We start from the raw sequence: 13,504 nt of genomic DNA on the forward strand, positions 1-13,504 counted from the left end.
CCTGCCTCCACTGGGGCAAGTAAAATGACAGAATGCCAAAGTTAGAATAATGCTTAGGGGGATACCTAACCCAGTGCCTGCGTTTGTAGGTAGATGGGGGAGTGAAGGCCAGGGAGATCAGGGGCTTTCCTAAAGCCTGGGAGCCAGGACTACGGCCCAGGCCTCTTAGTTGTCTGGCCATTGCCCTTGTCCCTTCTCCACCATGTTTTCTGGAAAGCTGTGTCACAAAAGAGAAAGACGGAGAAAGCTCAGAGAAGGCTGGAGAGACTGGCAGAGTTACTAACAGAGCTAATTCAAAGAACAAGGACTTATACATAGCGCAGTCATCTTCAACAGGTATGCTGTGAGAGGAACTTAGATGTGCCTCGAAAACTGTTAAAGATCGTTAGTGAAATTACTTTCAAAAGAAGTTCAAAGCACAAAAATTATATATTCTTTTTACTCATTTTTTTTTGATCAACATAATTTAAGCCTGCCGTAAAAGTTTAACTACAAGTTCAAGTGTGTCGTGAGATAAAAAAGGTTGAAAAATAGTGGCTTAGAGACATGGAGGTTCCAAGGGGCTGTGAACGGAGCTTGTGATCAAGGAGCCAGGTCAAGGCCCAGAGCAAGGTCTCTTTGTTGTGTTGCACAGTGCTGAAAAGATAGGATCAAAGCCCAGGGGACATTAGTCCTGAAACCAAGTGCCCATGACAATTGCTTCTACTTCTCCAGGCTCTTCCTTTCTTCCTCAATGCTTATTTTTTTCCAACTTTTACTAACTGTGTGACCTTGGATAAATCACTTAGTTTCTATACCTCAGTTTTCCCATTTTAAAAAGAAACTAAGAATAGTACCTTCCTCATAGGGGTGTTTTAACAGTTTGATGAAATAACACACGTAAAGTGCTTATGACAGTGCCTGATGCATGACTAACACTATATATATTGGCTTTTAAAATCTCGTTACTGTACTGAGGCTTCCAACCAAGGATTAGCTGCTTCAGTAAGTTAGTGTGGAACACAGTGTTTGAAAGTCATCTCCTTAGTTCCAAATACAGAGCCGTTCCAGCATAAATGTTGTAGGTGGAGAATATAACCTAGGCATCATTTTGCACAGCTCTGCCCCATGTTAAGGGTTTTAACTGGGGAGTACTGGCCATACTTGTGCTGTAGGAGGCCCCTCTCAAACCCCTCCAGCATCTGTGAGTAGGTGCAGGAGAGAATGGAGGGGGGTGAGATACAGCAGATGAGTGGGCACTGACACTCAGCTGAGGGCAGGACATCCTGACCCAGGAGAGGGGCAGGAGAGATGGGTGGGAGGTACTCACTGTGTGTGTCAGGATGTGGCCCTCATCAGGATGAGGGCAAGGCATGGAACAGGAGCTGTGTGGGATGACAGAGTCCACATTTTGGAGTTCTGAATCCAGACAGATAAGCGTCCAGTCTTTTCTCTTTTATTCCAGACCCCAATGAGCCCTTGACATGGCCTCTCTTATAACCTGGAGGACCATTTTCTCCCTATTGTTTTCATAGTGAATGGTGACCTGGGCCAGTGATCTTAACAGCTTGGGTGTCCTGTTTGGGGATAGCATGGAAACTATTTCCTCTGAGAAACCAATGGGCTTCCTGAGGCTCAAGGAATATCAGGCAGTCTGCTGTTTTATATTCTGAAGTGCTCGAGTGCTTGTTGCTTGTCTCATTGCAGTTGAAGGATTTCCAGTGTCACTTGCTTATCAGATGTTGGGAACTCACTTTCCCATTGCCATGGCCCAAGCGAGGAAACTGCTTGCTTGGTACTGTTGAACAGTCATCACGTGCCGGGCCCTGGGCCATAGATCTTGCAGACATTTCATTTAAAGCTATGAAGGAAGGACAGTTGTCACTGCCAGTTTATGGATAGGGAAACTGAGGGTCCACTGTATCATATCACCTCTCATCTTAAAGTAATTGGACCACAGTAGTATGGGTATAGATTTCTGGCTCTGTGTTACAGGCCCTGGACAGTGACCACATGTTGCTGTGCATGGGGGACTGTGCCATGGTCTCCTTGGCTTCTCTTCTCCTGCCTTGAAGAGGAGAGACACAGCTCAGCGTGAGACTTGGGTATTCTTTGGACTTGGTATCATTTCATAAGGGTCTCCTAAATACATACTGCATATCAGATATTTACATTACAATGCATAACAGTAGCAAAATTACAGTTATGAAGTAGGAAGGAAAATAATTTTATGGTTGGGGTCACCACAACATGAGGAACTGTATTAAAGGGTCACAGCATTAGGAAGGGTGAGAAGCACCCTAGAAGAAGGCAAGAAATATACCCCTAAGGAGCCCTGGAAATGTGAAATGAAGAGAGAGGTCTGCATTCGGCTGTTTCCCTTCTTCCCTCTCATTCACTTCATGTACCAGGAACTTCTTAGTTACTATTTTTTTTTTTTGAGACAGAGCCTCTAGCTGTCACCCTGGGTAGAGTGTGTGACATCACAGCTCATAGCAACCTCCAGCTCCTGGGTTCAAGGGCTTCTCCTGCCTCCGCCTCCCAAGTAGCTGGGACTACAGGCACCGGCCACAAAATGCTGGGCTATTTTTTTTTTTTTTTTTTTTGGTTGAAGCCATCATTGTTGTTTGGCAGACTCGGGCTGGATTTGAACCTGCCAGCTCAGGTGTATGTGGCTGGTGCCTTAACCTCTTGAGCTACAGGCACCAAGCCTTAGTTACCATTTTTATTGTAAGAGAGATCCCTACCATTTTTAATCCTTCTGACTGCCTATCTACCTTAAACCTTTTGCTCCTGAGACTGCGTCATGGCACTCTACCTCTATCTCTTTGAGTCTCTCTCCTCTCTTGACACTTCAGAGTTCCACAGGCTTCCATCCTTGGCATCTGCCTCTGTCCTTCCTCTTCCTCCCTCTGGGAAATCTGTACTCAGCCCCTACCTCCTGGGAGCTACCTGGAGTCCATGTGCATTTCAAGCTCAGTGAGTCTGAGGTGGAACTCCTCATCTGCCACACTAGCCGGCTCCTTCCAGCCACGTTCTCCTTATTTCAGTGGGTAGTTCCAGCACCATTAAAGCCATGGAGGCCATCCTTGATTCCTTCCTCTCCCTCCTCCCCACACCCTGAAACTGAGTATCCAGCAGGTCATGCTATTACCCCCTTAGCAACTGGGAGTGAAGACACCTGTCCCTACAAGGTGGTGTCTCTGAAGGCCCAGATGTGGCATGGCAATAGCTTTGATGGGTGGTACCCTGCATTCTCTGAGCTGGCCGCCTTCCAAGCATACCTGCTGGGCCTCCTGGGCTCCATCCAAAGTCAAGTCCTTTCTCACATACTATTGGGCCCCTCAAACCCTCTGCAGCACTGTCTCTCCTATGAGCGATTTCCTCAGCTTCCTCCTCCTCCAGCCCTGCCCAGGCCCCTCCCGTAAGGGTCCTCCTACCCGTCAGCTGCAGAGCCCCTCCACCCCAGGCTATGCCGCAGAGTCCCTGGGCTGCAAGTGGCCCCTCCACAGGGATACAGAGTATCAGCTTTGTATCTCTATGAGCTAAAAGCATTCCCTTTCTCATCTTCAGGGGACTGCAGCCTTCAGATACCCACAGGACCCGCTGCCTCATCTTGGCCATCGCAGACATTGTGTGGCGGGCTGGGAATAAAGAGAGCGCTGTGATCACACTGTAAGTTGTATTGAGGGCTGTGTTGCTACTGCTCAACCTCTGTTGGCATAGTGGCAATAAGCTGGCTATGTATGTTCCTGTCCTCGGGGCCTAAGGACCGCATCTGTGTGTCCTTCAGCACCCTGCCATGTCACATGCTGGGATGAGCCTGAGAGTCAGCCTGACTCTCAGGTAGCTGGGTAGCCCAGATTGTAGGAGGGGCCCACGCCTGCCACATGGCTCTGGGATATCCTTCCTAGGCCTCAATTCTCATCTTGAAAGGGCAGTCATATTTTCCTCCTGGGGAGCTTTAGGATGACCCCTTTGAGAAAATCTCTGACTCTAGCAGTCAGGTCCTCTTTATATTTCTCTGATTTGGAGGCCTCAAAAAATAGCTCTCAAGTTTAGCCAATAGTGATCCAATTCTACTGTCATTCCTAGTCCCCACAGTGTGTTCCCATTTTCTCTGTCTCTTGGTCCCTATTCCATAGAGGAGGAGACTCAGAGAGTTCAGCTGGAGCCCTGGACCTGGACTCCGTTGCCCCAACCTGCATGGTCTTTCCCTGCTGCCTGCATTCTACCCCATGTAATCCACATGATGGTATGCTGAAATCATATGGATTATGATGGGCCAAGGTGCACACTCTGGGGTGGGTGTACCATCCTCCGGCTTGGGTGGCTTATGCTGTGTGTTTGTTTCTTATTAGCTCACACTGCACAGTTTGACCTGCTATGAGGAGCTGGTGACTTTTCTTCACTATAGTGACTTGGTCACAATAGCAGTGTAAGGGAAGGGGCCTTTAGAGGCGTAATCTCAACACTGTTGCTTATTGGCTGTGTGATCTTGGGCAATTGACTTAACCTCTCTATGCCTCATCTGTTTACTCATCTGGAAAATGAGACTGACAGTAATTATAACTTAATAAGATGGTTATAAAAACTAAATGAGTTAATATAAATAAATTACATGTAATAAATATATCAATTTAAATAATTTATCACCTGTGAGTATGAACAGGGGATAATAATAAATGTGCTTAGGCAAAAATCTGGCATTTACTAATCCTGACACTTAGGATCTACAGGGCAGGCCTGAGAGCAGATGGGGCAAGAATTCATTTTCTCCTGTCTTACATATTAGGAAGCAGAATCCCAGAGTTGGGGAGGGACAGTGGCTGGTCCAAGACTACACAGCAGCTAATGGCACAGTGGGCCTCAAACCCAAACCCTTCTTCTAGTCCCTTCTACATTGGGATACCTACCCAGTGGGTGTGTCAAAGATGCTGATGGCATAGAGGTGGAGAGTCCCTCCCAGAGGGGACAAAGGCTGGAGTTCCTCAAGTCAATGAAAACAGCCGGCCAGGCGGCATTCCTTAGTCTGGAAATATATTTGTCGTTTGTGGGTGAGAGTCAGACTTCCTACTGCCAGGACTTTGGTTTGGTTATTCCAAGCTCGCTCTCTGCTGTCTTTTTTCCATTTCTTTTTTTCCCCTCCCCTGCTAGTGGAGTTCTCTGGATCCAGCCTAGTGGGTGAGTTCAAAGTGGGGAAAAACGAGAAACCCTTGGCTCTATTCTTTCCTCTGGAGCCACTTTCTTATTTGCCCTCATTAAATGACACATGTGGTTTCACCCTGGCTGGAGGGCACATCTTCTAAGTGGAGGACTCATGCACCTTCTTTTCCTTTTTAGGGCTTCGGGAATACAACAGTTCAGTCCAACAGGGAAATACAAAGCAGATGGAGTCTTAGAAACAGTACGGCTTTCTGGAAAATTATCACGCAACCTTTGGCTTTGTTTGGGGACTGTCTCCTTTCATATAAGTAAATCCTTCCCCAGCTGGGGATGGGCTGGCTTTCCCTGCAGCCCAGGCCCACAGAATCCTTCTGGGATTGAGATGGGGGCAGACATAGGGTGGCTTTGGGGAGGGGCTCTTGCCAGAGCTGGCTTTATAGCCAAAATGCTAACTGGCTCCTTGTTACCTTGAAGGTGTACAGAGCTGCAGTTGCACCAGCAGTAGGTACAGCATGCCTTTCGTTGAGCCCCAACCTTCTTTCTGTCCCTCTCTAGTATTGTCATGGGAGGGTTGTGGGATGGGGTGGGATGGAACAGGGATGGAAGTTAGAAAGTGGGGAGGAACTCAATAGCTTGGACTCTCAGCCGTCCAACCAGACCCAAGGAGTACAAAATGAGGGAAAAATGAGAGGTACACACTTTTGTATTTTTGAAAATATGGAAACAGTGAAGTTTTCCAACCACTTCTTCACTGAGAATTTTTGCTTTAATTAGTTTCATTTGACCTAGGTTTAGGCACGTGTGGCCCTGTGACCCTAATTAAGGGTCTGACATTGTTGAATGCTTTTTCTAAAAGTGTTTTTTCCTGGTCTGCCTGAGAAAGCAGACTCATAACTGCTGCTTCCCATTGGACTCAGGATATGGGCCTGTTGGGCTTTGACCCAGCCTGGCTATTGTGATTTGGATGTGGCACCTGCCCCCACTCACCCCTACCCTCAGCCTCTTCTCAGATGTCAATGACTAGCCCGTGGGGGCGCAGCTGTCCTCTGTTGGGGCCATGCATGATGCTGGATCCTTTGCTTTAGTCCCATGATATCTGGAATCCTGGGGTCCCCTGCTACAGGGCAGACTTAGCCTGGAGACCCCACCTGTCCTAGGCCTGCCTTTCAGTTGCACACAGCTGTGGGTGTACCTCTCAGCCCAGCTCTAGAGGATGCTCCTATCTGATTCAAGGACTTTCCTGAGTGGGATTTTATAGCTGTGGAAGCCAGGGTGGAAGAAGCTAGTCTAAGAGGGCACCATCCTCCGGCTTGGGTGGCTTATGCTGTGTGTTTGTTTCTTACTAGCTCACACTGCACAGTTTGACCTGCTATGAGGAGCTGGTGACTTTTCTTCAGCAAAGCATTCGTCAGGTATGAGCTATGGTTTATTTGTGTAGGCTGTGCATTACTGGCTTTCTACTTTCATTGTGAAAGAGATGCTGATGCACCTCCCTCTTCATCCCCTTACCCTGGGCGGTGGCAGAGAGGCTGGGAAGGGGCTGATGCCGACCCCTAGGTGGTGGGCCAAGGATTTCCAGTGTCACTTGCTTATCAGATGTTGGGAACTCACTTTCCCATTGCCATGGCCCAAGCGAGGAAACTGCTAGAGAAGAGTGGACTTGGTGGCAAGGAGTCCAGTCTCTGCCATTGCATCCTTATTGTCTGGCCATGGGGATAAGCTCAGGGAACAGCCACAGCTGGGGCTGCAGAAAGCAGAGCTGGGCTGGGTGGGGTGGGAATGAAGGGGAAGCAGCTCACAGACAGTGGTCATGAGAGCTCTCTGTCCCAGCGGAAGCATCTGTTTCTGGAAATCATGACCTCTTTGTCAGCAGACTGGGTTGTAGGCCCAGTGGTGGGGGTGGGGGCGACAAGAAGAGGCTTGTTGGACGGGGTTGAAGGCTTAGCTGTGCTTATGGAGATGCTGCTTGGTGTCTCTGGGGAGGCAGAGACAGACCCAGGTGGGGCCTCCAAAGGGAGCCTGAAACAGGGGCCTGGGGATCTCTTCTGGCTTATCTATCTCCACTGGAGGAGAACTGTGCATCTGCTTTTGGTGGTAGGGCAGGTGGAATGTGGCCAGGGCCAGACAGCAGCAGAGTTAAAGGGCTCCAGGAATTCAGGCTAGGGCTGTGGCATCACTGGCTTTGTAGAGAGGGTATTGCACATCCTAGGGGTATAGCACATGGTCTCTGGAGCCAGTTATCCTGGCCTGGGATCTAATAGTTCTGTGACCTTGAGCAACTTACTGAGTAACTCTGTACCTCAGTTTCCTCATCTGTAAGATGTGGCTAATAATACCAGTGCCTCCCTCAGAGCCTATGCAGAGCCCCGAATAGCCATGACTTGCTCTGTGTTCTCAGTGACTACTGGCTCCTGCTGTTGGTGTTATGCTTACCACTGTCATGGTGATTGGAGGGCAGCCCTGACGTGAGTGAGTAGTGAACACATGAAATACTGGGAAGCCCAGGTATGCATAGTGAGCCAACACCAGGAGGCCCCTGATCTCTGAGATCCCCAACCGCAAGGCCTTGCGATTCTGTTATCTGTGTGCCAGGATCAAAGTAAAGAAAGAGCATCTGCCTTTCTCTCCTGGGGTGTAGGCAAGACTCTGGACATCCCCTTGGCCTTTCCTTTGGCCTCTGGGTATGGGATTTGCTCTTTTAGGCCCCAGGAAAGGCACCAGAGGATTTGATGCTGAGCTGTGTGGGGTGAACTTGTTGGATGTGGGACCAGGCCTGCCATCTAAATACCCTCCCCCGGCACTTTTCTCCAAAGACCCAAAGAACCTGGGCACAGCCCTGAGAAGTGCCCAGGACCTGACAGTAACAGATGCCTCTGGAGTAGGAAACGGGGCCTGCCCGGAGAACAAAGCGGAAGCATGTATGTGGTCACTGGAGGCACCAATTCTCTCAAGTCCTCTTGTCCCAGGGTTCTTATTTCATATGAAGACCCAGACCAGGCAGGGCCCTGGGGCCTGGCACAGAGGTGCAGTTAGGATGACTTCCTTCCTGTGACTCCCTTTCTTGCTCTGTCCAGCCTGCTGGGAGGTGAGTGGGAAAGGAGTTCCTGGCCCCATTGTAGAGAGCCCTAGGCTGGCTGCTTTTATTCCCTGTCCCTGCCTCTCTCTGGTCCTTTATCAGAATAACCCAGTGGTCTTTCTGCATGCTATGTGCTCACTGCTTGGCTCAGAGTGGCCAGAGGGCCTGGAACAGGGGCTTGGGGACCTCCTCTGGCTTGTCCTTAGTCATGTGAGCCCTTGAGAAAGTCACTGGGCTTCTGTTTCCTCATCTGGAAATTGGAATATGTAGGGTTTACCAGACAACTTCTAGCTCTTCACCCTCTAATAGTGGTTCTCAAAGAACCTTAAACATATGGGGAATCATGTTTTCTAAATGAAGTACCAGGCAATCTGAATCAGCAGGAAGGAGACCTGCTGTTAAATCCCAAGCATGTGAGAATACAGCAGTCCATGTGAGAGGCGAGCAGAGCATGTCGGCATCAGTGTGCATAACTACCGGCACCTGTGCCCCACTGCTGGGTAGAGCTGAGCGTGAAGCCACCATGTTCAGGAGAGGGGCCCAAGGAGGGGCCTGAGGGTGATTGCCCAAGTGACCGAAAGTTGTGAGGCTTGTCCCTGCCCATTGATGACCCTGGGTGGCCTCTCAGCACTGGGGCCTCTGTAAACTTGTCTGTAAGGTGGGGTCTCCCCCTTGACTGGTACAGCAGAGGCCTAAGGAAGACAGTGACTATGAAAGGGGTTCAGAGAGGTCTGCTGCAGGGTAAGGGGGCTTCCTTTATTCAGTGACTGGACTCAAAGTAATCCCCTTCTCACCTAGCTTTGGTCCTTGGTACAGAGGGTCAGTGTTTGGCCCTCCTCACTTTGAAAGGCAGTTTTCCCCCTGTAGTTAATTTGTTTTTGCTGGAAGCATTTGAGCTGCCTCAGCACTACGCTCACTAAATTCATTTTTCATGGCCTGGGCCTAAGAGGGGTTTCTCATGCCAGGCCTGGAAATGCATACTGAGCCATCTCTGCCCAAAATAAATAGCCTCCTTGCCGTGTTTTCATTACCACTCACGCTCTGGGTGAGCTGTCTCGGGCCCCTGGCCAGCTCAGGGATGCCCCCGCCCCTGTCTGTCATTGGAGTTCCTTGGTGGGTTCAGGTCTCTTAGGGCCACAGAGCAGTGCTGGAAGAATGGCCTCTTCTGCCTAAGCAGCACCAGACATTTTTCCAGACCCGAACAGTGGTTTCCGGCCCAATTGCCTTGTCTGAGCTTGCCTTTCAAGGCAGGCACATTGCCCTGTGGCCTCAGTGTCTTGGCAGCTTGAATTTGATGAGATAATTTTAATAAAAGTTAAAAAAACCCAAAATGGAATATGAGGGTAATTCACTTGTGTTTTTGCGTGTGCAAGAAGCTCTGAGTAGGGTTACCTCCCTGTTCTCTGCCGAGGGACATGTCCAAGGCTTAGGGTGAAATCTCTTTGAGAGTGACTGGGGGAAATGCTGGCACAAAGAGTGATAGTTAAATTTACAGAGAGATTGGGGCTTGCCACAGGCTTCTGTGTCCGTTATGTCATTGCAGTCTGGTAGGTAGGGAGGCATTACAAGCATGGCAGAGGGGGAAACAGATCACAGATCAAGAAAGTACCATGGCTTCCCCAAGACAGTGTATAAATTCATGGCAGAAGGAAGTAGGCTTTCTAGAGGGAGAAACTGAAACCAGGAATACTTTGTGACCTCCCCCAGGGGAGATGGCAGTTTGTGGCAGAGAAAGTAGGCTTTTTACAGGAGGGAAACAGAGTAAGAGCTTCCTGACTTCTCTAAGGCAACATGCAAGTCTGTAGCACAGCTGTGACAAGGGGCTGCTGGCCCAGGTCCTCCCAGGTCCATGCTCCCAGTGCCGGGACATCAACATTTGCGATTGTCAGAATACTTCCACAGACGCTATCTCGTAGAATGTGCACCTATGCCAAGGAAATAGGCCACATGAGTCCTCACTATCTTTGTTTTGCAAAAGGGGGAACTGAAGACAACAGAAGTGAAGTGACTGGCTTGGTTCACTTGGCTTAAGATTGTTGTTGATTCATTCATTCCATTTTTACTTCCACAAAAAGGATTGGAAGTTGCTTGTTAACAAACAAAAAGACATTTCAGGGTTCTTCTCTGTCACTGCTGGTCAGCTTCCTCTCTCTTGCTCTGGGCCATTGCATGTGCTTGTCCTCTTGCCTGGAGCAGTGTTCTTTTCTTCTCTGGTTCCTGCTTGTCCCCTGGGTTTTTGTTTAGACGTTATTTTCTCCAGAACACCTATGTCTATGTTGAAGCTCTTTCCTGTGTGTTTCCAGAGCAACCTGCATTTCTATCACAGCCCCTTCCCCACCCCACAAGTGTCTTATTGTTTTTTCTTCCCCCTGAGTTACTTCTCCAAGAGAGCAGATCTACATTCACCTTGTTCATGAGTGTAGCCTTAGCAGGGAATATCCTCTTGGCACAAAAATTGTACTCAGCAATTTCTTGAATGACTAATTGATTTACTGGATAAAAGTAAAGATTATATTTTGAGAAAGATAAAGAATAATTTTTTATTAGACGCTTGACCTGCAGTAGTTACCACACTAGAATACCATATTTAGCTCTGAACTTCCTAGAAGCCAAGGCAAAAATGGAAATTCTGTAAGTTATAAAATTCTCAGGAAAAATAAGCTTTTTTCCAACTGATTTTAGATCTAAAAAGAGGTTGATTGCACACAAGAAACACTAATATAATCAGCAGTATCTTCAAACATAGTTTATTGTCCCCACAGTGGGATGGTAAGGCCTTTACACTGACTTGCAATTGGGGGGTAATGTCTTTACAGGGAGCAAAAGTGACATGGTCTATTCCAATGGGCTGTGTTGGGCTCATTAGGCAGGAGGGCACTACAGAGTCAGCATCATACCAACAATTAACACAGGTGTCAGGCCCTGTTCTAAGTACTTTATAAGGATTAACTTATGCAACCTTTACAACCTGATGAGGGTAGGTACTCTGATTATTATCCTTTTTTTATAGCTGAAAAGACTGAGGAGAGAGGAACGTCCCCATGTTCACATAGCTAGGAGTAGGAGAGCCAGGATTTAAACCAAGGCAGCCAGGCCCAGGACATGGAATCCAGACCAGGGTTGGGTCCAGGGGGAGAAGTGTGAAGCACTCACTTTGGGTATAGAATTTAAGGGGGTGCCCCAAACTCAGAAATGTGCATGAATGATATTTTTAAAACACAAAAATTACAAAACCTCATGGTGAACAAATATCAAATACTTAAAAAATGTCAAAACTTAAAGCATGTACTTGCAAAGCCCATTTGCCTTGCCTCTCCCTAATCTTGACTCTGCTCTAAACCTCCTCTCTATGCTCTCCACATAATCTGGTTCTTTGGGATAATGCATTAGGATTTATGCGAAGCTCCTTGGAACCCCGCTGTGCTGCCTATAAGCTGTGTGACCTCAGGCAGGCCACTCAGTATCCCAGCCTCAGTCTCGGATAGAAGGCAGGTGGAGTTTTCAGTGTGATAATGCCCAGGACTCATTTGCACATCTGGGGCCTGCCATGACTGCTGCTATCTTCAAAGACTCACGTGGTGATGTGTTTAACCATGGCCCTGCATCCCATCATCACTCAGGCTGGCACACCCCCATCTTTTAGGGGGCCTTTCCTGGGGCCAGGCTGGAGTCAGAGGCTCAGGGCAGGCTGCTCCTTGGGATGTGGCCACCACAGAGGTGTCGGGGCTGAGAGGAGGAGGGAGGTACAGACTGAATTGGAGCTCATTCCTCTTTCCCTTTGCCAGTTCGAAGTGGGTCCCTATGGATGCATCCTGCTCACCCTGTCGGCCATCCTGTCCAGGTCCACAGAGCTGTGAGTATCTTCCTCCCTCAACTCCCTGGGGCCAGGCTGGTCTATCGTATTCACTGCCACCACCCAGAGCTCCGGGCAGTACTTGGCACGTGGCAGGTGCTCAGTGAATGTTGTGGAAAGGATGAATGAGCAGTGCAGGGAAAGTGGAGGAGAGAGAGCAGTCACATTCTATGTATACACATGTCCAGGGCTGCCTTCTCTGTGGCCTCTCCATGTGTGCAGGGGACAACCTGAGAGACACCTTCAAAGAGCTTGCAGGGCACTGGAGTAGGTACACACTGAAGCACTCCTGGGGACTCCCTTGGTGCATGTGTGGGGGACGGACAGTTGAGGATGAGACCCAAGACCCCCAAGCACTCAGGGCAGGAGGGATTTGCTATGGACCACACTAGTTCGGAAGCTGCAAGGATGAGGCTGGTGTCCAGGGCCAGCTCTGGGGAGATGAGTGGGCAGGTGCCTGAGAAGTCTTACAGGCAAGGGAAGTGGTGAGGCTGCTTGCCCTGATCTCCCCAGCTGCACCCCTGTTGGCTGGGTCCTAGCTCCGACTCTGCACATCCTGGTTGAATATGGTCCCCTAGACCACCTTAGAGTTGGGGTTTTTCTGTGAAGTTCATTGCCTGGAAGCTCTCTAGGCTTCTTGCCTATATTTGTCACCTGGGCGTTATGTCACCAGGGAGCACAACAGATTAATAAGGCACGAGTAGCTGTGGAAAGTACAGTTGATTGTCCCATTCACTTCCAAGCAGAGGGCAGAACACTGAGGGCACAAAGTCCCAGGGAGTGCATCTCACTTTGGAGGGGGCTTAGTGGGGAAGATTTGGGAACAACTCTCAGGAGGTGGCCCCTGGAAAGGGGAGACAGAAGGAGTAGCTTTGTGGTCCCCAGGCTGGGGAGGCCTCAGCAGGACATGCTTGCTCTCCCACCCTGGCCGGCCCTGTACTTGTTTCCAGGGGCCTCTGCTGTAAGTGGGAGGGCAGTGGGGGCTGTGCTGCCTTGTACACTGGCCTGCCTATTGCTTGCTGCTACTGACCTTATTAAATGCGTATGTGTACACAGCGCTTTCTAATGGCATTTTCCTTCTAATCCTGCCATAATGATATGATTCATTCCTGGCATGGGCTCACGTGCATGGAGACTGTAAGCTGGCCTGCCTTCTCCCTGGCCTGGGTTTGCTAATCCCAGGCTGACCAAGTTGGGTGGGGGTCTCTTGGTCTCATTGAGGGAAGCTGTGCTCTCAGGAGGTCCAGGTCTGGGGATGCCTGCCTCAGCTACTCCCTCTGTGAGGGGCCCCCAGGCTCTGGGGATCTCAGAATCTGTGCTCAAGTGTGTTTGCTTCCGTGATCACTGGGGCAGTCTGGGAGTGGGACACCCTGTTACACATGTGCTTTCGTGTGGCACCCTTTCCCTGTGAAAGTGGCTTTAGGGTCCCA

The 13,504-nt window shown here is 49.3% G+C and overlaps 1 protein-coding gene across 1 annotated transcript in view; it reads left to right on the forward strand.

The window, feature by feature from the left end:
* MINDY4 (MINDY lysine 48 deubiquitinase 4) overlaps window positions 1-13,504 on the forward strand; it is a 108,424-nt gene that overhangs the window by 63,487 nt on the left and 31,433 nt on the right. The window contains exons 10-13 of the mRNA XM_012804371.2: window positions 3,553-3,654; window positions 5,323-5,386; window positions 6,492-6,557; window positions 12,007-12,074. Of these exons, the coding sequence (XP_012659825.1) occupies window positions 3,553-3,654; window positions 5,323-5,386; window positions 6,492-6,557; window positions 12,007-12,074 (300 nt within the window). The remainder of the gene's footprint in view (window positions 1-3,552; window positions 3,655-5,322; window positions 5,387-6,491; window positions 6,558-12,006; window positions 12,075-13,504) is intronic.

Source organism: Otolemur garnettii, unplaced genomic scaffold (genome assembly GCF_000181295.1).
Source record: "Otolemur garnettii isolate 467f Iridium unplaced genomic scaffold, OtoGar3 scaffold00028, whole genome shotgun sequence".
Classification (NCBI taxonomy): Eukaryota; Metazoa; Chordata; class Mammalia; order Primates; family Galagidae; genus Otolemur; species Otolemur garnettii.